Here is a 25,814-nt window from a genome sequence, read left to right as displayed (position 1 = left end):
GAGTTGAATATCTTGCACGTAATTTAAGCAGACGTTCAATTTTCTGGGCCATGCTACGGTTCTCATCTATATTCGTCTTGTGATTTACAGCAATGCTTGGTTATTCTGGATCAGATGTAATAACTGTCTAAGAAAGTCGTTATCTAGAGAATGTATTTAGTGATCATTGTTATTTACCTAAAGGTCAGTGCAACACATTATATATCCACACTACTTGCATGTTATTACTAGCATCTGATGCAATAAGAACTCTGCAAATAACTTGTAATCACTTGAACCCATTGGAAATGAAACTATTTCTACAATAAATTGTGGTCTCTGTTTGAATTGAAGATTGGAAACAACATTTTATTTTTTAAATTGTTTTTAATAATCAATACTTATGCACACACTTCTGTTTGAAATTTATTCATCTTTTTTCTATCAATTATATTTCGCTTTGAATATATAGCACAGGAATAATGTGCATTAAATTACTATGCATTGTTAAGATAATATGCAAAGATAATCACAAACCTTGTTCCTAGTTTCCTAAGTAAAATTTAATTCAGCTTTTAAACAAAACTTGATATTAATTTTTGAGTGTTTAGTTAAATTGATAAATAAACCTAAGCAAGAATGTTTCCAAGATTAGACTGTCTTGGAACAGCTGCTATTCTGATTCATGAATATATTGCTGAGACAATAGAAGTCATCTTGAACTTAACCTACCGTCTGCACTGCTACTTCTAATAACTGCAATGATACTTAAACCTTTATGCCAATGGCAGTCTGACAGTTTAGAAATGTAATTTTACCTTAGTTAGCTTGAATAGATTTCTGTTAAAACTAGGAGCTGTCAAAGTCAACTTCAGAAGATGCATATGTATGAGATACATTTACAGCTTTTTGCATTCGGCTTTCCAGTATTCTAATTGTTGCTGAAAACAAACTGCATTATAAACAGGCAAGAAGCATTTAGTTGAGCCTAGTATGCTTTGAACAGGTGACATCCATGCTGGGAATTGACTACGTTTCACCTTCCCTTAACAAAGTGTGCCCACTATAGACATCTGGAAAGTTCAATGGCTCAATCACATCAACATTGGTAGCACAAGCAGAAGAAATACTAAGTGTTCTGTACTGAGTGGCTCACCTGCTGAACTCTGAAAGCCTCTCCTCTATCTTGCGGTCAAAAGATAAAGGTGTTCTTGCCAGTTGCGTGTAAAGCTGCATCACTTGAATCTCAACAGAACATTTATCATTATTGCAGGATCCTGTCCCTGGATTCGAACCATCTCTTCCACCACTGGTGCACAAACATTGCAATATATAACATTTATAGGATGCATATCACTAACTGGCCTAGGTTTCTGTTAAAAAAGTTCCTTTTCCCTCATGACCCTTTTCCAGTTAGCAAGCTAGAAACTCTATGACATAGCAACACCATTTGCTCCAAGCTGTATATTAGAGGCACACTTTCTAAGGCAAGACATTGTCAGAGGCCAATAAATCTTTGAATTTATTACCTGACATTATGGAAAACTATAATCTCAAGAACAACACCAGCTCAAGGTGGCACACTACCAGAACTCCTTGGGAAGTGTGGAAAATTAGGCATTTCCCGTCATTGATCTTCTCAGAATAAAGGGTTTGTTACAGTTTTTGCACGGTATTTTGTAACTATCATTTACAAAATACCGTGGAAGAACTGTGACAAACAGGCAGAAAGCTAGCCACCAGGATACATGAACATCAACTAGCCACAAAATAACATGATCCTGTCTCACGAGTATCCTTATGTACAGATTAGGAAGGACACACTTTGACTGGGCAACACATTCATTCTAGGACAAGCCAAACAGAGACATGCACCTGAATTCCTAGAAGCATGGCATTCCAACAAACACATCGAGTTAGACCCCATCTACCACCCCTGAGAAAAGGAACAGGAAATAATATCACCAATCCAAGGCAACCCAAACATATAAATAGATAGCAGGGAACACCAGCAGTGCTTCGCCCGAAGGCTCACTGAAGATGTTACCTAGTATGGTGACAAAACATCTGAAAATGAGCCTTCCAGCTCAGCGAGCAAACCTATATCCAGAACCTCAATCTGAGCTACAAATCTTCTCAAAACTTACTTGAGATTCTTCAAGTTAAGAACGTACATTTCTGAAATGTCTTTTTGAAAATCTAGTCTGGCTACAGTATGTTTTGCTTTATTGTTGAAAGGAATCTCTGATGTTGCAGACAGCTTGATATTGGCCATGGTTTATATGATGTGGATTTTTATGTGTTTATGACAAGAGTGTAAATTGAGACACCACAGATCACTGAGAACCACAGCTTCAATTTGCAATATAAAGTGGCTTTAGCAATTTTACAATGCCTGTTCTAAAGATTAAATGGTGCTGGAGATGCAGCTTGCATCTTGTAAAGCAGAATGGTGGACGCTGCTTCATGCCTACTTTGGGGAATAGCTCATGCCAGCAATAATGCTGTGCTTGAAGGCCAGGAAAACTGAAAACAGTTGCAGGATTGCTCTCTGACATGTCCCGTCAATTGGTCATAAGAAGCTCTGAAACCGGTGATAATTTAGTCTTATTTCCCTAACTGTTTCCATATTTATGATGGTCAGTTATACTAGGACAACCAGAAAAGACTTGATAGTTGAATGGCTAATTGTTTTGTTAAATTTGCAATTGATTGGTACATTGGACAATTTGGGAGAGGTGTATTTGAGTCCAAAACATTTCCGGAACTAAATGACCTTAAAGTTATAATTAAGACACATTGTTAAATTGTTTAGTCTTGAACTCATCAGGACAAATGCAAGAATGCCAAATTTCAAAGCGAGCAACAACTTACGCTGCCTGAGAAAAAGGTGCTGATTTGTTGCCAAGTCTAATTTGGTGAATTGTTTCTATGGCGAGTGCACCAGGGAATATTTTTTTCCATGTAGCTTTTAATTCAAAAGTGATGTAATGACTGGACATTTTCCTTTTGCTCGCAAATGACAAGTTTCCACATATGAATTTATGTAGCTTCTAGCAAGTGAAAATAGATTAGATTGAGTGGTGGGTTTCAATCAGTGTAGGCTATTGGGGTGGGGGAATTGTCTGTTGAATTGAAGTTTGGTGTCGTGTCAGGTAAAAGGTTAGTTGGGAGTGTCATTGTAGGTTATTTAGGTTTCAGATTGAGTGCAGAGTGATGAGTTCATGTGAGTGGCAGGTTTGTTAGGATAGGTGTTGGGTGTCAGGGCAGTAGGTCAGCAGACCGTGTCAGGTTGGGTGACAGTGGATAATCAATGGTGAATTGAATAGAGATTTTGCGGTTGGGTCATCAGTCATGTCTGAGGATGGAGTGGGATGGTGGATATCAAATCAGGGAGGGGAATGGGGATGGATCACATTGAGGATGTGGATATTGGTTATTAAATTGGGTTTGAACGTTAGGTTGGCATCGGTTCAGACTTGGAGCTGGGTGTCACGGTGTCAGAAGAGTTTTAAAGTTAGGTTGGGGTTGGTTAAATGGATGGGTGTGGAGTTAGAGTGGGATTGGAGGTGGTGGGATAGTGTTTGATGCCTACTTGCCCAACAGTATGGAGTGATTGGGAGGGGAGCATTTGGGGCAGAATGTGGAGGCAGTTTGGTTATATTGGGGGCAAGTACTCGGCTGTCTGGTAGAGTATTTTGATTGTTGGGTTGTACGAGTTGGGGTAGCATGGGCGTCATGATTGGGGTGGAGGTTGTGTGCTGGGGTTATGGGGCATGTTGGGTTGAGAAATGTGGTCAGTGTTGGGGTGAGTGTGTTGGTGATGGATGGCTTGGGGTTAATGGGGGTTAGGTGCTGTGGTTAGTGTTTGAATGTTGTGTTGCAGGGCTGGTGTTTGGAGTATGAGTTGGATGTTACGTGGTTATGGGGTGGGGTCATGTCAGAGTTGGATGCAGGAGGCATTGGAAAGAATGCGGTTTGGGCATGGTGCTGCCTTTTGCTGTCAAGTCAGGGGTAGATTTTGGGTTGGAATTGGAGAATTGAATCAAGTTAGGACATGTGGGATGAATGCTTCATTGGGTCATTGCGTGAGTGTTAGATCGGGCCACCTGGATTTATTGGTGGATGGAGGTCAGTGGTTGGTCAGGAGTAACTGTAAGGTCAGGCTGGAGAAGTGGTCAGGTCATGAGTAGTTTAACAGTGGGTTGGGACTCAGGCTGAATTGGCTCAGAGATCGAATGGGCCAATATTGGATCAGAATGAGTTTCCAGGCAGGAGAATGTGGGTCTAGGGAGACCAAGGTGTTGGTATCAGATTGGAGTTGGTGTTGGATATTCCGCAGTTTCGGATCCACGTCCTTCTGGTAGTGTGGCAACCAGAACTATACGCATTTTCCAAATATGGCCTAACTAAACATTTATACAGCTGTAACATAATTTAGCAACTTTGAGGGATCTGTGGACCTGTACGCCAACATCCCTCTGTATGTCAGTGCTCCGAAGGGTTCCACCATTTGTTGTATAATTTGCGCCTGAATTTGATCTTCCAAAATGCATCACCTCGTATTTGTCTAGGTTAAACTCCATCAGCCATTGCTCTTCCCAAATCTGCAATGTATCTATACTCTGCTGTATCCTTTGACAATCCACCTCACTATCTGCAACTCTGCCAGTTTTGGTGTCATTTGCATGCTGACAAATCAGAGCATCTACATTTTTCGCCAGATCATTTTTACATATAAACAACAAAGGTCCCAGCAGTGACCTCTGGAACACTGCTAGTTACTGATCTCTATTTTGAAAAAAACCCGACTACTGCTACTCTTAGTCTTATATAACCAATCCAGTTCTCTATTCATTGAGCCATTAAACCCCAGATTGCGCGAGACTCTATGTTTTGTACCAGCCTACCATGAGGTACCATATTGAATGTCTTAGTAAAGATATGGACAACATCCACTGCTCTTCAGTCATTTTTGTCACCTCCTCAAAAGCTCTGATGTTTGTGAGATATAGCCTTCCCTCCACAAACCTATGCTGCCTGTCCCTAACAAGTCCATTTGCTTCCAAATGTGAATAAATCCTGTCTTTTAGTATCTTCTCTAACAGTTTCCCCACCACTGATGTCAGGCCTCCCCGTCTTTAATTAGCTGAATTATTTACGTTTCCTTTCTGAAACAAAGGAAGAACATTGGCCATTCTCCAGTCCTCTGGAACCTAGTCTGAGGCCAAAGAGCATGCAGTGATAGCTGTTGAGGCCCCAGCTACTTCCTCCCTTGCCTCCTTCAATATCCTGGGATAGATTCTAACTAGTCCTGGGTACTTGTCTACCTTAATGCATTTCAAGACACACAACACTTGCTCCATTATGTTGACTTGCCCAAGAGTATTCACCTTTCCCTAACCTTGGTATCCCTCACTTCTCTCTCTTGGTGAATACCGATGTATTAGAGTCATGGAGTCCGAGTCAGAGAGATGTACAGCACAGAAACAGACCCTTTGGTCCAACTCGTCCATGTCGACCAGATATCCCAACTCAATCTAGACCCACCTGCCAGCACCCAGCACATATCCGTTCAAACTCTTCCTATTCATATACCCATCCAAATGCCTTTTAAATGTTGCAATTATATTAGCCTGCGTCACTTCCTCTGGCAGCCCATTCCACACACTCACAACCCTCTGCGTGAAAAAGTTGCCCCTTAGGTCTTTTTTATATCTTGCCCCTCTCACCCTAAAACTCTTTCCTCTAGATCTGGACTCCCCCAGCCCAGGGAAAAGGCCCTGTCTATTTACCCTATCTCCATGACCCTCATGATTTTATAAACCAATGTAAGGTCACCCTCAGCCTCTGACACTCCAGGGAAAGCAGGCCCAGCCTGTTCAACCTCTTTCCTATAGCTCAAATCCGCCAACCCTGGCAACATCCTTCTTAATCTTTTCTGAACCCTTTCAAGTTTCACAATATCCTTCCAATAGGAAGGAGACCAGAAATGCATGCAATATTCCAAAAGTGGCCAAACCAATATCCTATACAGCTACAACATGACCTCCCCACTCCTGTACACAATACTCTGACCAATAAAGGTAAGCATAGCAAATGCCACCTTTACTATCCTATCTACCGTGACTCTACTTTCAAGGAGCTATGAACCTGCACTGCAAGGTCTCTTTGTTCAGCAACACTCCCTTGGACCTTACCATTAAGTGTTTAGGTCCTGCTAAGATTTGCTTTCCCAAAATGCAGCACCTCTCATTTACCTAAATTAAACTCCATCTGCCACTTCTTAGCCCATTGCCTTATCTGAGATCCCATTGTAATCTGAGGTAACCTTCTTCGCTGTCCACTACACCTCCAATTTTGGTGTTATCTGCAAATTTACTAACTGTACCTCTTAAGCTCACATCCAAATCATTTATATAAATGACAAGTAGTGGACCCAGCATCGATTCTTGTGGCATTCCACTGCTCACAGGCCTCCAGTCTGAAAAACAACCCTCCACCACCACCCTCTGCCTTCTACCTTTGAGCTAGTTCTGTATCCAAATGGCTAGTTCTCCCTGTATTCAATGAGATCTAACCTTGCTAACCAGTCTCCTTTGTCGAACGCTCTACTGAAGTCCATATGGATGACGTGTACCACTCTGCCCTCATCAATCCTCTTTGTTACTTCTTCAAAAACCTCAATCAAGTTTGTGAGACAAGATTTCCCACGCACAAAGCCATGTTGACTATCCTTAATCTGTCCTTTCCAAATACATGTACATCCTGTCCCTCATGATTCCCTCCAACAACTTGCCCACCACCGATGTCAGGCTCACTGGTCTATACTTCCCTGACTTGTCCTTATCATCCATCTTAAACAGTGGCACGATGTTAGCCAACCTCCAGTCTTCCAGCACCCTATCTGTGACTATCGATGATACAAATATCTCAGTAAAAGGCCCTGCAATCACTTCCCTTGTTTCCCACAGAGGTCTAGCATACACCTGATCAAGTCCTGGGGATTTATCCACTTATGTGTTTCAAACATCCAGCACTTTGTTTTTGGACATTTTGTAAGATGTCATAATCTATTTCCCTACATTCTATATCTCCATGTCTTCTCCACAGTAAACACTGATGCAAAATGCTCATTTAGTATCTCCCCCATCTCCTGTGGCTCCATACAAAGGCCGCCTTCCTGATTTTGAGGGGCCCTATTCTCTCCGTAGTTACCCTTTTGTCCTTAATGTATTTGTAAAACTCCTTTGCATTCTCCTTAACTGTATTTACCAAAACTGTCTCATGTCTCCTTTTTGCCCTTCTGATTTTCCCTTTTAAGTATACTCTTCTAAGGAATCACTTGATCTACCCTGTTGATACCTGACATCTGCTTCATTTTTCTTAACCAAACCTTCTGTTTCTTCCATCATCCAGTATTCCCTACACCTACCAGCCTTTCACCCCAACAGGCATATACTGTCTCTGCACTCTCGTTATCTCATTTCTGAAGGCTTCCCATTTTCCACCTGTCCCTTTACCTGTGAACATCTGCCCCCAATCAGCTTTTGAAAGTTCTTGCCTAATACCGTCAAAATTGGCCTTTCTCCAATTTAAAACTTTAACTTTTAGGTCTGGTTTATCTTTTTCCATCACAATTTTGAAATTATTAGAATTATAGTCACTGGCCCCAAAGTGCTCCCCCACTGATACCTCCATCACCTGCCCTGCCTTATTTCCCAAAAGTAGGTCAAGTTTTGCACTTTCTCTAGTAGGTATACCCATGTACTGAACCAGAAAATTTTCTTGTACATGTTTAACAAATTCCTCTTGATCTAAATCCTTAACACTATGACAGTTCCAGTCTGTATTTGGAAAGTTAAAATCCCCTACCATAACACACCCTATTATTCTTACAGATAACTGAGATCTCCTTACAAATTTGTTTCTCAATTTTCCTCTGACTATTAGGTGGTCTATAATACAATCCCAATGGAGTGATCATCCCTTTCTTTTTTCTCAGTTCCATCCAAATAACTTCCCTTAATGTATTTCCAGGAGTGTCCTCCCTCAGTACAGCTGCAATGCTATCCCTTATCAAAAATGCAACTCCCCCTCCTCTCTTGCCTCCTTTTCTATCCTTCCTGTAGCATTTGTATCCTGGAACATGAAGTTGCCAGTCCTGTCCATCCCTGAGCCACATTTCTGTAATTGCTATGATATCCCAGTCCCATGTTCCTAACTGTGCCCTGAGTTCATCTGTCTTCCATGTTAGGCCCCTTTGCATTGAAATAGATGCAGTTTAATTGATCAGTCCCACTTAATTCTCTGCTTTGTCCCTGCCTGCCTTGGCTGTTTGACTCGCTACTTTTCTCAACTGTACCAGTCTCAGATTGATCTCTTTCCTCACTATCTCCCTGGGTCCCAACCCCCCACTTAATAGTTTAAATCCTCCCGAGCGGCTCTAACAAATCTCCCTGCCAGTATATTAGTCCCTTTCCAATTTAGGTGTAATCCATCCTCCTTGTACTGGTCACTTCTACCCCAAAAGAGATTCCAATGATCCAAAAATGTGAATCCTTCTCCCATATACCAGCTCCTCAGCCATGCATTCATCTGTTCTATCTTCCAATTCCTGCCCTCACTAGCTCATAGCACCAGGAGTAATCCAGAATTACTATTCTTGAGGACCTCCTTTTTAAATTCCTGTCTAACTCTCTGTATTCTCCCTTCAGAGTCTCAACTTTTTCCCTTCCTATGTTGTTGGTTTGAATATGTACAAGAGCCCTCTTCCCCCTTGAGAACATTCTGCAGCCTCTCTGAGACATCCTTGATCCTGGCACCAGGGAAACAACACACCATTCTGTTTCTTTCGCTGTTGGCGCCAGCAACGTCTATCTGTGCCTCGGACTAGAGATTCCCCTCACACAATCAATCTCTTGGAACCCAATGTACCCCTCATTGCATTAGAGCCAGTCTCAATACCAGAAACTTGGCTGCTCACGCTCCGTTCCCCTGAGAATCCATCACCCCCTACATTTTCCAAAACAGCTTACTTGTTTGAAATGGGGATAGCCACAGAACACTCCTGCACTACCTGCCTACCTCTCTTATCTTTCCTGGAGTTAACCTATCTATGTGACTGTATCTGCGACTTTACACCCTTCATATAACTGCCATCCATCACACCCCCCTGCTTTTGTAGATTCCTCAGTGCCTCTAACTCATGCTCCAGCCATTCTATTCAATCTGACCGGATTCGCAACCAACGGCATTTGTTGCAGATATAATCCTCAGTAACATGTAAAGTCTCCCTAAACTCCCACGTCCGGCAAGAGCATGTCACTCTACTAAGGACCATTTTTGCTGCTTCCATCTGCAGAACTAGAAAATAGTCCCGTCTTATTCCTCGACAAAATAGCTCCAGGCTAACTTATTACTTATGGCTTATATTTTTAAGTTTAATCAAGAGATATACCTCAATAAAACATATAAACAAGAAAGGACCCATTCTATTCACTGCTGCAGACTTACAGCAAGGACTCAAGTCCACACTTGAAACTTATCTGCTTCTGTGCTGTAATCTCTCCCAAACAGGTTCCTCCAAGATCTGTTGTGAATTTCATTGTTTGTTAATTTTCCCAGATGCACTCCGATGTCCAGCGATACATGAATTCAACAGCAAAGGCAGTAATTTGCAGGTTCAGTACTGTGTCAATTAGCAGGGTGGGTTTCTTTCTCTTTTTCTCTCTTGCACTGACCTCACTATGTGCTGCCTTTGTCTATACCTCTCCCTTTTAAAACTGTTGTTGTTTTGACTTTTTTTTTCCCTCCGAAGTTCCAAAACAATGCAACAGCATATAAAACAGTAATTGCTGCTTCTGGAATTGGAGGAAATCACCTCCAACACCCAAAATACCTCAAAAAAGGAGCAGCATGTTGCAGTCAGAAATTTTTCCCATCCTCCATCTTGGATTTCCCAGATCTCACCCATTTCCTTTGGCTGCACACACAACCTCACTCCTTTTATCCTTGAGTGGACCTACTCTTTCCCAAGTTGCTCCTGATATATGTATAAAACGGCTTAACCTTGCTGTCCACGAACATCTCAAGGTCCTTTTAGCTGTCCTGCTGCTTTCTCTGTATTCTTCAAGCATTTTGTTTTTAGTTGTGTCGACCTTGCGTCTGCTTTTTTTTGACTAAGCTGACTATTTCCCCTGTCATCCAAGTTCCTAAATCCAGCCATTCCTGTCCTTCATTTTCATAAGAATGTGCTTGTCCTGCACTCTAATCAACTGGTCTGTAAAAGACTCCAAGAAGTGGATTTACCCTCAAACAGATGCTCCCAATCCATATTCTCCAATTCTTGCCTAATTTGGTTATAGTTAGCTTTCTCCCAATTTAACACCTTCATTCACAAGGTCTATCCTTGTCCTTATCCATAAATAATCAAAACATGCGGAATTATGGCCACTATTCTCAAATTGCTCCCGCACTGAAACTTTGATCACCTGACTGATTTCATTTCCAAATAGCAGCTCCAATCTGGCCCTTTCTGTCATTAGACTATTCACATACAGTTTCAAAAAAACCCTTCTGGGGACACAACAAATTGCTCCCCGTCCAAACCCCTGACACAAAGGGAGTTCCAGTCCACGTGGGGGGGGACATTAAAATCGCCCACCAGAACAATCCTGTTATTTTCACATCTTTCCAGAATCTAATTATACATACAGGGGAACCTCGATTATCCGAATACCAATTATCTGAAAATCGGATTATCTGAAGGAGATCTCTAGGTCCCGATGGAACCATTACATCAAAGATGTGTTTCCAACAGTGTTTGCGTCTTTTGTCTACAGTGATTAAACAGGCACTGTCTCCAAATGACTGGGCTCCCACCTTCTCCCTCTCTCTCTCCCCACACTTTCCCTGGAGTTCTACAGAGGGGTGTACCCTAAACCCCCCTTCCCCTGATAATCTCTCCAACATTGTTTTGTACATGGCAAAGGTGGAAACTGTCAAAACGTTGTGTGTGGCTGTGTGTGACTTACCCCACAAACACCGGGAGCAGTAGTCTTGTTGGTGTCCAGCCCAGCTGCCCTGGAGAGGGGACAGGGGTGTACTGGGTTGTGGGGTGGGGGTGTTGGATGGGGTTGGGAGCGGGGGGAGCGACGTTGGAAGGGTTGGAGGTGGGGGCGGTGTTGGACAGGGTTGGGGAGCTGAGGGGGTGGTGTTGGAGGGGTCAGGGGGCAGTGTTGGATGGGGTGAGGGGTTGGGTTTGGTGATGGATGGAGTTGGGGTGGAGGGGGGGGGCGGTGTTGGGTGTGGGGCCTTGCACGCTGTGTGCTGCTGCAGTCTCCTGAACTAGGAACAGACTTTTAAAACCCCGAGCCCCAGAGGAAAGGTATTTAATCGATTAACTGAATATTGATTATCCGAACGATATAGTGCCCGCCCATCACGTTCGGATAATCAAGGTTCCCCGTGTTGTCTTCTATCTCCCGCTGGGAAGTGTGTTGTCCAATCCCAGCGTAATGATTGCACCCTTCCTATTCTTGAGCTCTACCCATAATTCCTCGCTGCAAGATCCCTCCACAGTGACCTCCCTCATCACAATTGTGACACGGTCCCTTACGTGTAATGCAATTCCTGCACCTCTTTTGCTTCCTTCTCTGTCTCATCTAAAACATTGATATCCTTGAACATTAAGCTGCCAATACTGTCCCTCTTTCAATTGATTCCATGTCTGTGTGAGAGCAACAACAACATAATTGCAAGCATTAAACCAGGCTGACCGGTTATACCTTTTGCATTGAAGCAAATACCGTCCAAGCTTCCAGTTCTGCTGAGCTCAACAATGTCTCCCTGACCGCTCTTCCTGTTAGCTACATTTGTTTCAGTCTCAAGCTCTTCCCCAGTCTTTATACTTAGTGACCTCCTGTTACCCTTCCCGCCGCCGCCCCCCCGCCACGCTCGTTTAAACCCTCTTGAATTGTAGTGTCAAACCTCCCTGCCAGGATATTGGTGCTCCTCCAGTTTAGCTTCAAGCCGTCCTTCTGCTACAGGTCCCACCTTCCCTGGAAGGCATCCCATTACCGGAGGTCCTTCCCCCTACACCAGCTGTTTAGCCACATGTTCAATTACACTATGCCTCTGTTCCTCAACTCAGTAGCACATGGCACGGAAAACAAATCCTGAGATTGCTAGCCTAGAGGCCCTACTTTTTTGTTTACTGCCTAACTCCCTGAATTGTCATTGCAGGATCTTGTTACTCTTCCTACCTCTATCATTTGTCCCAAAATGGATCATGCCTTCCTTCTGTTTACCCTCCCGTTTCAGGATGCCCTCTACCAGCTTAGAGATATCCATGACCCTGCTATCCAGGAGGCAACATGCCATTCTGGAGTCTTTCTTGCTGCCACAGAAGTGCCTATATGTGCCCCTGACTATCACCTCTCCAATTACTGGTGGCCTATGCTTCGTCCCTCCCCTCTGTACAGGAGGGCCAGCCATGAGACCACTGCTCTAGCTGCTGTCACCTGATAGCAGTTCACCCCCCCCCCCCCCAAAAGATATTCAGTATCCAAAATGGAAAAGTTAGAGCAGGTATTTAATCTTCAGTTTTCCTGAGTAATAAGCTGAAATGAATTACACCTTGCTGACTTTGAGCTATATTGGAGGGTTCCAGACTCAGGGTATTGCTCATCAAAATTTTGAGTTTCCTGGGCAACTCCCATGTAGTTAATTGAATCTAGGTTTACAAATGGTCCTGATGTGCAATTCTAGTCTACCATCGTTGGAATATTTGGGCCAACAATTCAACTTTCATGAATGTGCAGTTTTAATAGTTAGATTAAACTGCTTTGCAATATTGACCTCAGTAGTTGCTGTCATACAGTATTCTCCAATTTTGCCCTACTCCATTAAATTGGATATTTAGTGTGAACAATCTCAAAATAGAAGTGTGACTACAAATAATTAGTGTTTGCATTAATTTTAGAAGTTTTGTTTCCTAAGACTGTAGACTTTCTTGTTCAGCTGAGGTGTGGTTTTTTTTTTGGTATTGTGTGTCTTGATTTGCCTTGTGCTTCAGAAATTGCTAGTGGCCCTGAGTTTCAGCTGTGGCAGATGTGACATGGAAATTTGATTATAACTGAAGTTAATACATTTGCAGCAGTAGTTGTGGTATGGCAGTGTCTTTTTTTTCCCCCAGGACATCTGGATCTTTTTTATTTTGGAAGGGAATGTATTAACGACAAGTCTAGTTCATGATCTGAAGAAATAAAGACAGTGTAGTCGTGTTGTTAAACTAAAGAACTTTTGGTTAGTGTAGGAATTTCAATTGATTCCATTCTCATAGAACTTGAAGAAAAATATTCAGCCCTGTAGCGTTTCAAGCCTTCTCATTCCAAGTTTAGTTTTGTAATTACTTTCTTCAACAAAGTCAATATCTGCAGATGAAGTTTGTAAGACAGGTGAAATTTCTTTACCCTTCCGTCTGAATACCTAATTGAGTGTAAAGTCCAGAGTTTGCATCTAACTTTACTCTTCCATTACTCTATCTGAAGATATGTTTTCCTGATCTTTTATCGTTACTGACTTCCAATTCATCAAAAGCTTTTGTAAACCACTTCATTGCCATGATATTCTGGATGGTATCAATGCAAAGAACTGCTTCCTGGAAAACCTACTTATAAAGTTTTGCATATTGTGGGAAATTTAGTCTGAGTTAGGATTTTCAAACTGCAATATTGTGCCTTGGTTGAAACTCTGTCCTTGGATGATATTTTCATTGGCTTCCTACCTAGATTGAGCAGGCTTTATGTTAATATCAATCCTCCGCACAGGGGGAAAAAGATTCTTGACTTGTGGACTAGAATCAGTAATTGATAACATGAGAGATATCAAACCTGCTTTTAGGTGGCGTTAACCAGAACTGCACTTCTGACTCCAGAAATGCATCCAATTTTAGTAATCTCTTATTCTGAAAACTACATTTATTTAAGTTGGAAGTGCAAAATTGTTTATTCCTCCATCCTCCCAAAGTTTCTTCTCATCTCCAACTTACCTCTAGTATTAATCAATTTGTTTGCTTTGCGATTAGAATTTAACTTAAATGAATTGTTTAATTTTTCATTATTGAAGTGTACTTTACAAAAATCTGGACAATTCTTTGTAAATAACATCTGAAAGAACTGGGTTGAGTTTCTGCAGTGGAAACAAACCCAGTTCACCACCACACTTTTCGTCGGATTCTGCATAACTAACTAATGTCTCAAATGGTATAACGTCAAACATGATTGGGCCTAAATCTGTGCTTTCTTATTTTTCTTTTTTTTGTTTGTGCAATCTTTGTGAAAGGTAGCTTGAAATAAGCAAGTGCTGTAATATATGGCTTGTGATTTAAATTCTACTTTTACTAGTTGGAGGGATTGGATAGTAATAGAAATAGAAATCCTGGGAACTGATATTCCCATGAGTTCTTTCTGGTTAATTTCCTTTCCATTCCATTCCTGGACTTGGTAAATGTTTTCAGTACAGACACCACTATTTAAGAAGGGTAAGAGATAAACTAATAAATTTATGGGCCTGTTTGATGAGGAGAAAATTGTGGGAAAGTTGCTAAGATGTTTTTATTTGGGACAGTGTGACTGAACAGACCATGACTACTTTTTTGAGGAGGTCAGCTGGTAAATGATAAAAGTACATTTGTCTGGATGCTGCAAATCTGAATCAAACAAGGAGAATGCTGGAGGAACTCAGCAGGTCTGGCTGAATCTATGGAGAGAAATAGTTACTATTTTGAACTGTTCTTCAGAACTGTTTACACTGTTAACACTACTGTTGTGACCCTGTTAACAAACAGTAGAGTATGTTGATTTGGGGTATCCTTTTGGTTCGGGGTGTGAAATTAGTGGGGGTTCAGCTGATAGAGTCGCAATAATGAGTATGTACTTAAATTATAGGATATAACTAATCATCCACCTAATGGTATGTTTTGGGACCAATGGTTTTTCTTATATTTGATTACTAAATATGAATTAGTTAGTTGTGTGATACAGTCAATAATGTACCAAGTATTGGAACATTCCATGGTGTGGTTGATAGATTAAGTGGACTGGCAGATGCAATTCCGTGCAAGCAAAATGTGTGATCAGTCACTTTGGACGCATCCTGACCAATACTTCTAAATAATGAGCAGATGCGAACTGAGGGTCCTTGAGATTGAGATGTTCATGTATAAAAGTCACCAAAAGCTATTGGACAGATTCCAAAACAGAAAGTTTAAAATGTTGTTGGACTGTTTGTGCTCATCTCATAAGGATCAGAATAAAAAAGGGATAGATGTTATGCTACAACGGTACTAGTCTCCGATCTTATCTGGAGTATTGTATTGCATTCTGGGTACTGCATCTCATAAAGGATTTACAAGTCTGTGTTGTGCAGAATGCAGTTGTGACAAGAAGGGTTAAGTTACGAGCATTGTCTTGTGTTCCTTGCTTATTGATGGAAGGATGATGAGCACAATTCTAATTGAATTAAAACCAATTCCTAGATTCTTTTTAGTTGAGGATGCTAAGGGTTGCAAAACATTTGAGATCCTTTCAGACCTTATTGAGTGGCTTGAAGGGCTCAATGAACTGCTTATTTTACTGTCGTCCTATTCATGAGGAGAACCATCAGGTCCAATAAAGTGTTTCTGGACACTTGGACATAGGACTAGACAAATTTTCTTAATTTACACTGAAATTTTGCTAACTTCCTTTTATTTCTTTTAAACAAAAGGGATCAAACATGATGGGACAATGTGTGATACGTGTCGTCAGCAACCAATTATTGGCATTCGTTGGAAGTGTGCAGAATGTACTAATTATGACCTTTGTACAGTTTGCTACCATGGCGATAAGCACCATCTGAGGCACAGGTTCTATAGGATCACCATTCCTGGTAGTGAGAGGTAAGTTTACAGAAGGATTATGGGTCCTTTACTGTAGGAACCTTTACTGTTTACTCTGATAATTTTCTTGCCATGCAATTCAGCATTCTGTAAACGTGGTTTGATGGTTAGATCATAGCATTATTTTTGTACTGAAATGAGTGGAATAGTTTGATTATTACTTGATGAGTTTATTTAGTGAGTGACTATTGTATACCAGTGTCCAAGGTTTGATCGCTGACATGTTAAGTTGGCAGACCTTAGTTGGTATTAAAGTTGGTGATTTGGCCCTTATATTCAGCTTTAGTGACCTTTGGTTAGGGGAGGGGAATACTGACCAAATATTTGTACACCTTGTCAACATTTATCCACTATATTTGTAGTATGCACATGTTGGATGAGACAGGTTTGAGGTCAACTCTGATGTGACCTTCCATTTCTTGTTGCATAAGTTGTCAATACTCATTAATTATGTTTGCATACAGATAATGTCTACTTAGGTATTTGATTCATTCAGGTATTGGGATGCCATTTATTGCCTATCCCTAATTGCTGTTGAGAAAGTGGTAGTAAGCTACATTCTTGAACTGCAGTCCATTTGCAATGGGTAAACCTGCAATGCCATTTGGGAAGGAATTCCAGGATTTTGATCCAGCAACTGTATCTGATGTGATGATGCTTAATGTGAAAGCTGTGTGTACTGTTGGTCAGAGTTATTAGTGCAACTGACTTCTCACCCAGGTGATGATCTGAAATATCAGCAGTAATTCATATTTTTAAAAAATTGTCCTTTTTCAGAAATTACTTGCATACATTGTCATTGTAGATCTTGGTATGTTGCTATCCTATTGTGGCATTCATTCTAAAATATATTGGTAAACCAACTGAAGTTTCATTTTAGTTGACATTGCTAAAAATGTGTGATATACTATGTTAAATTAACTTACCTAGTATCCATATAGAAGTTCTTCGTAATGAAGTGGGTACCTGCTTTTTAAATGAATTGTTATTGCCCCTGGCTAAGACTTAAAATTGGCCTGTCAACCTGTTCTGTGTACAAGAGTCCAGGATTAATGCATCCAGTCCATCACTTGTTGAAGAAATATGGTCCACTTGAGCACGTCATTTTATTTGGATTCAGGGGATCAGAGTTAATTCACCTTTTTAACACATTTTCATATTTCAAATTGATATGAAGTTATAGAACAACTGTCACCAAAAAGATCTGTTTTAATCTGAATGCGTAAGATTTAATGCATGCTTATGCCTGAGCAGTAAAAATAAAAAGCATTATCATTGCACCCTCGGTAAATGTAGTTATGATCTATATATTGTCTTGTCAGTGAATGCAATATATAATACAATTCCTGTGGTTGGACAATTCCCACTTTGATGCACAGCAAAGCCTTTGGAATCTGATTTCACCCATTTGTTACCTTGCTATTATTTGAATAACACATTGACGAAATATGCGATTTAATCTTAATGCCCAAGCCAGGTCAAATTTTCAATCTGTAGCTTCTCATGATCCAACTCTGATCAGCTCTGAATTGTTTTGTTGCTGATGGCTGGCAAAATCAAGGAAAGCATGGTGACCTTAGCATTCAGTTATTTTGTCTTAGCTCATATTCGCGTCTAGGTTTTTGAGATGTGACTGTCAAGGTGTCAGTATTTCCTAGTTTTTATACAACACGTCTGTTTTGACACCATGTTAATTTTTGCTGGATGACTTTTTTTTTAAATGATGTGGTGCCTTTCTAAACCAACTAGTTGATGTACATAGTTTGTAAAGGCCTCAACTCTAATTTCCTTCAAGTTGCACCTCAGCCACTGGAAAGTTTAAACTTCCAATGGGCAATTACCCAGCATCTGAAACCCTCTGAAACAGCCTCTCACCTGACTTAGGAGTTAAACACTTCAAAGGGTTTATACTCACATACGCTGGAAATGTTAGAGATTAAAACCTGTCGTAACTTCTGGCAACGATAAAACTAACCTTCCTGACTCACTCCTGACACATGCATACGCACATCCCTCCCCCTAGTGTATAATTGTGCAGTCTGACTCCTCCTTCTGCTCCCTGAACCCACCTGCCACAAAACCCAATCAATTACTGACCCACTCAACTTCTGTCTGTAATTTGTGAAAATGCTTCTGCTAACTTTAAACCCTGGAATACAGCAGCTACTGCTGTGAAAATAGAAAGGCTTCCAATGATGAATCTATACTGTGATTGAAAAATTGCATATTAAGTGCACTCCTCATTAATGGAGACACGTGGGTTGGAACTCCTACCTGCAAAAGCAGAGCTCCTGGGCAGGGTAAGAAACAAGTAATAAAGTGGTAGTTCAAATGTAAATGTCATTCCTTGAAATATTTGGCTGTTGGAGATACCAGAGGACTTGAACATGACTGTTGCATATGATCTTCCTTCTCTTTCAATGAATGGCTTTTAGGAAGCTGTGTAATAGCAAATTGCAAAGTAGTGTCAAAAAGGAAGGAAGTTTCACGGAAAAAATATCCTAGTTATAATATAGAACAGACAGTAGAGAAACCGGCCCTGACGCCATTCTAAACTAATCCCATCTGCCTGCACCTGGTCCACATCCCTCCATTTCCTTCCGGTTCATGTGTCTGTGTAAATGCCTCTAAACATTGCTATAGCCTTTGCTTCTCCCTCCTCCCCTGGCAGCACATTCCAGGCATCTGCCCACCTCCATGTGAAAAAGCTTTCCATGTACATCTCTTTGGGAATTCGTGTCTCTCAGACTCGCTTGAGGTTTCTGAGGACCTGTGCTGGGAGAATAATAAGGGCAGAACAGTAGGTGTTTGACAAGATTGTGCACGGGAGATTGGTTAGTAAAGTTGGTTCACATAGTATCGAGGGAGAGCTTGCCAATTGGATACAAAATTGGCTTGATGGTAGGAGGCTGGTGATGGAATATTGGGTTTTGGACTGGAGGCCTGTGACTCGCGATGTTCCGCAGAGATCGGTTGGGTGCACTGTTGTTTGCTATTTATATAAGCGATTTGGATGAGAATATAGGAAGCGTGTGGATGACACCAAGATTGGTGGTGTGATGGACAATGAAGAAGGTTATCTGAGAGTACAACGGGATCTTGATCACCAGCGCCAGTGAGCCAAGGAATGGCAGATGCAGTTTACTTGAGATAAATGTGAGATGTTGCACTTTGGTAAGACAAACCAGGGCAGGACTTAATTAGTGTCAGGGCCCTAGGGAGTGTTTTTATGCAGAGAGACCTAGAGGTTCAGGTATATAGTCCCTTGAAAGTGGTGTCACAGGTAGACAGGGTGATGAAGAAGGCGTTTGGCATGCTGCCTTCATTGGTCAGAGCACTGAGTGTAAGAGTTGGAATGTCATACTGCAGCTGTACAGAATGTTCGTGAGGTTGAGGGGTAACCTTATAGAGTTTTATAAAATCACGAGGGACATAAATAAGGTGAATAGTGAAGATTTTTTCCCAAGGGTGCAGGAGTTCAAAACTAGACGGCATAACTTTAAGATGAGAGGAGAAAGATTTAAAAGGGACCTCGGGCAGCTTTTTCTCTCTCACAGTGGTTTGTATGTGGAATGAATTGCCAGAGGAAGTGCTAGATGCAAGTATAGTTACCACATGGAAATGACATTGGCCAGATGTATTCGTAGTGTAGTGCATAGCAGGTCAGGCAGTATCCGAGAATCGACGATTCGGGCATACGCCCTTCATCAGGAATCTGAATCTCACTCTAAGGTCCAGCATCTGCAAACCTCACTTTCTCCAAGATGCATGCATAGGTAAGGCTTACAGGGATATGGGCCAAACGCAGGCAAATGGAACTAGTTTAGTTTGGAAAACTTGATCGGCATGGGTGAGTTGGACTGAAGGGTCTGATTCATGCTGTATAACTCTGACTCCTTTAAACCTGTCAATTTAAACCTATGCCACCTGGTATTTGACATTTCCAATCTTGGAAAAAGAGTCCCAACTATCCGCCCTATCCATGCCCCTCCTAATTTTACATACTACTGTCAGGTCGCCCCTCAGCCTCTGATGCTCAAGGGAAAGCAATCCAAGTTTGTCCAAACTCTCCTTAAAGCAAATACACTCCAATCCAGGCAACATCTTGATAAACCTCTTTTGCACCTTAACCAAATTCTCCACATTCTTCCTGCATTGTGGCAACCAGAACTGCACACGACTCAAAATGTGCCCTAACTAAAGTCTTATACAGCTGCAACATGACTTGCCCCAACTAATGAAACCAAGAATGTCATACTCCTTCACCTTGGTAAAAACAATGACTGCAGATGCTGGAAACCAGATTCTGGATTAGTGGTGCTGGAAGAGCACAGCAGTTCAGGCAGCATCTAAGGAGCTTCGAAATCGACGTTTCGGGCAAAAGCCCTTCATCCTGATGAAGGGCTTTTGCCTGAAACGTCGATTTCGCTGCTCCTTGAATGCTGCCTGAACTGCTGTGCTCTTCCAGCACCACTAATCCAGATACTCCTTCACCTTATCTACTTGTCTTGCCACTTTTAGGGAGATATGGACTTGAGCCCCTAGATCCATTTGTATATCAATACTCCACAGGTCCTGCCACTTACAGTATACTTTCCTCTTGCATTTGACTTCCTAAAATGCATAACCTCACGTTTGTCTAAATTAAGCTACATCTGCAATTTTTCTGCCCAACTTTACAGTAGATATATATCCTGCTGCATCCTTTGATAATCTGCCTCACGATCCATAACTCCACAAACTTTTACGTCATCTGCAAACTTGCTGTTGGGGATTTTCTGCATGGCAATATGCGGGGGAGGTCTTGTCTCATACTTGATTAAATTTTTTGAGGAAGTGACAAACTGATTGACGAGGATAGGACAGTGGATGTTGTTTACATAAACTTTGCAAAGCATTTGATATGGTAGGCACGTCCAGAAGATTGAGTTGTATAGAATCCATGGTGAAATGGCAAGTTAGATATAAAATTGGTTTGGACGTACACAGAGGGTAGTAAAGGGGTGTTTTTCTGACTTGTTTGAAAAAGGCATAGTTTAAGATGCCAAGGAAAGCTAAAATTAAGAGCCAGATATGACATTAATTTGGATTTGGCCTCATTGAACAGCATTTTAATTATGTTTGTGATCTCTGGAAACCTAAAGAGAAGACCTTGATAAATAATGGGGTGGCTTAGTAAGGCGAGTGGAGTAAGAAGGGATGGGTTGTATGGAGATCTATATACATTTTCTTAAGAATATGTAAATTTCTTAAGCATTTAATCTTCATTTTCCTTTTGATTAGAGTTTTGCTGGAATCTCGACGGAAGTCAAAGAAGATAACTGCAAGAGGGATTTTTGCAGGTGCACGAGTGGTACGTGGAGTGGATTGGCAGTGGGAGGACCAGGATGGGGGCAACGGACGTAGGGGAAAGGTGAGTGTTTGGATTGGGTGACTGCTCAACAGTTTGGATTATGTCAGTGTTGCAAGAATTATGTGCTTACTTGAAAGCGGCGTCATTTTTCTTGAAGAGTTAGTACTAGAGTTGGAGCAGAATGATTGTGGATATATCAGTTTGCTTGACGCTATGACATATTTTCCACATGTGGAAATCAATTGTAATGTAACTGATGAGAGCAGTTAAGATTTATGGTGGTACAACAAGCATTGCATGAATATGAATTGACTGAATATTTTTGGATGCATTCTCCTTGAACAGTTCTTGAAAAAAGAAACTAAGATATAGAAGTCAGGTTATGATTTGCTTTGTACCTTTTTTTATTGTTTGATTTCAGCGAGGTTCGAGGTGGTGACCGATAGGGGTTGTGATGTTACTCTTGCGAAATCAAACTGAAAATTTTCTTTACATTTCACAATATAACTGTCTTAAATCTTATCCAGAATATACCTGTCATATGCCTGTGACAAACGGTAGTTCACAGAATCTCACCTCAGATGTCACATTTCTGGGGCTAAAATATTACCTTTTTTGTCAACCTGTTCAGAAATGTTGTTACACACCTCTGGAGCAATTGGGACCTGAACTCAGTCAGGACACTACCAATGCACCACTAGAGCCCTTTCAAGCTATCTTCAATTACTTAGGAGTAAAGCAAAGTTAGGCTGAAAATTGTTTTCTCAGAGGATGAATCTTCAGGTGCCTGACACTTAATTTGGTGTATTTGCTTGAGCTTTATCTGTTGAATTGGCTATTGCCTTTTACTTGAAATGATTTTCATTCTTTTACGTTTGAGTAATTTAAGTAGTACCCATCTGCTATTCTTTCGCTGCGTGTACCGTCTCAGTTGGGGGGGGGGGGGTATCTGGCTTGACTTAATCTCTCAATGTTTTGGCCTCAGGTGTTTCAGAATCCTTTAGACTTTGGCCAACCATGGCACTTGCTTGTGCTGAGCTTCTGCTTGTGTTGTATCTATTTGTGGTTTTCTCCTCAGTTAGAGCAGAATACATAGATCTGGAGTACTTGTGATTAGGCTGAAAGTGTAATAGCTATCAATTTACAGGTAAAGAAATAATTTGTTTCAGAGCCAGTTGTGAGATGTTTGGATTGAATCCAGGTGTGTCATTGTAAAGATCTCCTGGTGTCAATTTTTCTGGCCTCTCTGCTTTCAATGTGCAGCCATTGCAAGTATTTCGTGACTCACCTATTTAACTTCCTCTTTGTCCAAATAGTTTTTCTGCTTGTTGCCTCAAGTGAATTATGACAGTTCTCTTTTCTTATTTGTTAATGAGGTGAGCGTTTGCTGGTGAAGCCGATAATTATTGCCCATCTCTAATTGCTCAAGAAGACGGTGGAAAGCCACCGTCCTGAACAGATGCACCATGTGTCGGGTACGTGCTGGTTGATTGCACAGTGGGGGCTGGTGAGGTGGAGGAAGGAGAGAGCAGAGAGAGTGTTTCAGCGTTGTAAGACCATCAGAAATAGGGAGAGGTGTAGGACATAAGATTCCTTGATCTGCTCTACTTTTCAGTAAGATCATGGTTAATCTTGGTCTCATGTACATTTTCCATGTCTTCCTGACAACTTTTGAGTCTATTCATAAGTCATAGATTTGTGATGCACAGTGAAAAGTTCCTTCTCAACACTGTCATAATTGGGCAGCTCCTTACTCTATGTCCTCTAAGTCTAGAGTGCCCCAGGAGGGGGAACAACCTCTCCCCATCAAGCTCCCTCAACTGCATTCTTTTTAAACTTCAAATGATGATGAGCTCAGCCTTTTCTCATAAGGCAGCTCTTTCCTCCTCTGAATTGTATCAGCGATCCTTTTCTGAACCACGTTTGATGTGATAACTCAGAGTTATAAGGGTTGTAAGTTTCATGATTAGAGTGGTGCTGGAAAAGCACAGCAGTTCAGGCAGCATCCTGCTCCTCGGATGCTGCCTGAATTACTGTGCTTTTCCAGCACTACTCTAATCTAGAATCTGGTTTCCAGCGTCTGCAGCCCTTGTTTTTTTACCTTGTAAGTTTCATGGTCCACAGGCAGAGAGAGACAGGGTGACTGCTGTACAGCCAGGCAGGAATGGATAAGGTAGGGGTCCCCAAATGCACTTCCCCCTCTAGCTGGTTTTCAGTTCTTAAGAAAATGATTTGATATGATAAAATTGATCAAGTAATAGCTCCTCAGGAAAAAGCAATCAGAGCCAAGTCAACAGCATAGTATAAAGTGGGGAGAGGAAGGTCAACAAGCAGCTATGTTATGGGATTGAGTAGTGATGGAAATAAACATGACTTGAGCATGGTACGTTCACTCCCTGATGTCAGGGCTGTCACGGAACGTATGCTGAATTTTCTTGGATTAAGGGCAGTGACAACACAAGGTCGTAGCCCATGTAGTACTAATGACATGGCTTGAAAGTGGGGTAAGGCCTTCCCTGCAGATTTCAAGGAGCTAGGAAAGAAATTGAAAATTAGCATCTCAAAGGCAGTATCTCTGAATTACACTTAGTGTCATGTGCAAATGAATACAACACAGAAGGACAGTGTGTGTGACTGAGTGGCATGGTGCCGCGGGAAGACCTTTCGATTTGAGGGGCTTTAAAACTAGTTTCAGCGAAGGTAGAACCTAACTGTACAGTTGTACTATTTGGAGTCCTATTCAGTAATTTGTGGTATACCTTGCAAGACAAGGAGTGGAGTGAGAAAGGCAGGTAAGCTGAGGTCACAGAGATAGGATATCAAGCAATCACAGCAAATTGACTGAAAGAAAAGGAAAGACATCTGAATATTACTGCTTACTGGGTTCCAGGTGGGATGGGTAGATTTCAATTTTACAAAGACGGGTGTGAGATTCTTACAACCTCAGTTGCATGAACAATTCCCAGTTGTAAGGGGAGTCATCAGCTGGAAGCAGCACCAAATGAAGCCTTAAATATTGAACTGAGGAACCAGGGATAATCCTATTGTTGGATACTGATGTACCTTTTAGGACCTCTGAACAGTTTGAGAAAGATAAAGAAAATATGATGGATAATTGCTGAGGCACAGAAAAAGGAGGGCAATAATTGAGGCTTTTTAACTAATCTAACAACTGATCATAAAAGGTAATGAGCTCACAGAATTCTTCATGTATTCAGAACGTTTATAGCCATTAGCTAAGTATAACAAATGGAGGGACTATTTTGGCCTTAGATTCAGGGAATTAATCAAAATCATAAATCAATCCTTTGCATTTGACAAAGGTAAATGTTCTCTCCTTCTACTGCTCAACCTGTCTGCAGACTTTAATGTGATTGACCACATCATCCTCCTGCAGCCTATCAGAGGAGCTAGGAGTATCATTGTTGGTCTGCAGACCACACTACAGGTTTAGATGAAGTGAATAGGAAAAACCAATTTGTTATTAGAGGGGGTCAGTAACTGAACTATAGGTGTATGAGATGAAAGTAAAGGTTTTTTTTCAGTCAAGGTGGTGAAGTTCTGGAACTTGATGAATCATAGAATCCCTAGATTCTGTGGAAACAGGCCGTTTGGCCCAACACTGTCCACACAGACCCTCTGAAGAGTATCCCACCCAGACCCATTCTGCTATTACTCTACATTTATCCCTGACTAATGCAACTAATCTACACATCCCTGAGCACTATGGCCAGTTCACCGAACCTGTACATCTTTGGATTGTGGGAAGAAGCCAGAGCACCCAGAGGAAATCCATGCAGATATGGAGACAATGTGCAAACTCCACAGTGACAGTTGCCTGAGGCGAGAATCGTGCCCGGGTCTCTGGTGCTGAGAGGCAGTAGTACTAACCACTGAGCCATCTTGCTGCATTTGCAATATGCCTTTGTTTGTGAGAAATGAAAATCCCCAGAAATTATTTTTAAAAATGGATATACTGCTTTAACTGAGAGAACTATGGATGAAGAGCTGGAAGATGCGGTTAAACTGATACACTTTTGTGACCATAGAAACTGTAAAAATGTTACAGCACAGAAGGGGGCAGTTTGGCCCACCTTGTCCATGCCAACCCATAGGCAGCTAGATGCCCTTTCTAATCCCATCTTCCTACATATTAACCATAGCTCTTCAGCTTACAGCTTTGAGGGCACAGTTCCAGGTACTATCTTTTTGAAAGAGTAGGGTTATTAACACTGCTTTGATTGGCTAATTGTTCTCATTCTGCATGCTTAATTATTCTGTACTTCTGATTGTATTTTGTTTTAAGCTTGAGTGCATTAATTTGGTGAGGGGGAAGTTCCTGTCTTGCAAAACATTGTGCCTGGATTTTCTCCAAAGTTCTCCAGCAATTTACCACTCGCCTCTTTAGATTACTGTCAGAATTTTGCCCCTTCTATAGTCAGACTGTAAAATCTGATCTCTAGAATTTAGGTCAAGCTTCAAAAAATTGTTTTCTCTTGAATTCCTCTGCTTAAACTTTATTTTGCTGTCATTAATTAT

General features: G+C 41.4%; 1 protein-coding gene across 2 annotated transcripts in view; it reads left to right on the top strand.

The window, feature by feature from the left end:
* mib1 (MIB E3 ubiquitin protein ligase 1) overlaps positions 1 to 25,814 on the top strand; it is a 151,204-nt gene that overhangs the window by 1,143 nt on the left and 124,247 nt on the right. For both annotated transcript variants that reach the window (XM_072571274.1, XM_072571273.1), the window contains exons 2-3: positions 15,751 to 15,922; positions 21,206 to 21,335. In XM_072571274.1, coding sequence (XP_072427375.1) covers positions 15,751 to 15,922; positions 21,206 to 21,335 — 302 coding nt within the window. The remainder of the gene's footprint in view (positions 1 to 15,750; positions 15,923 to 21,205; positions 21,336 to 25,814) is intronic.

The sequence above is a fragment of the Chiloscyllium punctatum genome, chromosome 5 (genome assembly GCF_047496795.1).
Source record: "Chiloscyllium punctatum isolate Juve2018m chromosome 5, sChiPun1.3, whole genome shotgun sequence".
Taxonomy (NCBI): Eukaryota; Metazoa; Chordata; class Chondrichthyes; order Orectolobiformes; family Hemiscylliidae; genus Chiloscyllium; species Chiloscyllium punctatum.
The sequence above is the reverse complement of the archived record's forward strand: the minus strand, read 5'-3'. Positions and strand labels throughout refer to the sequence as shown.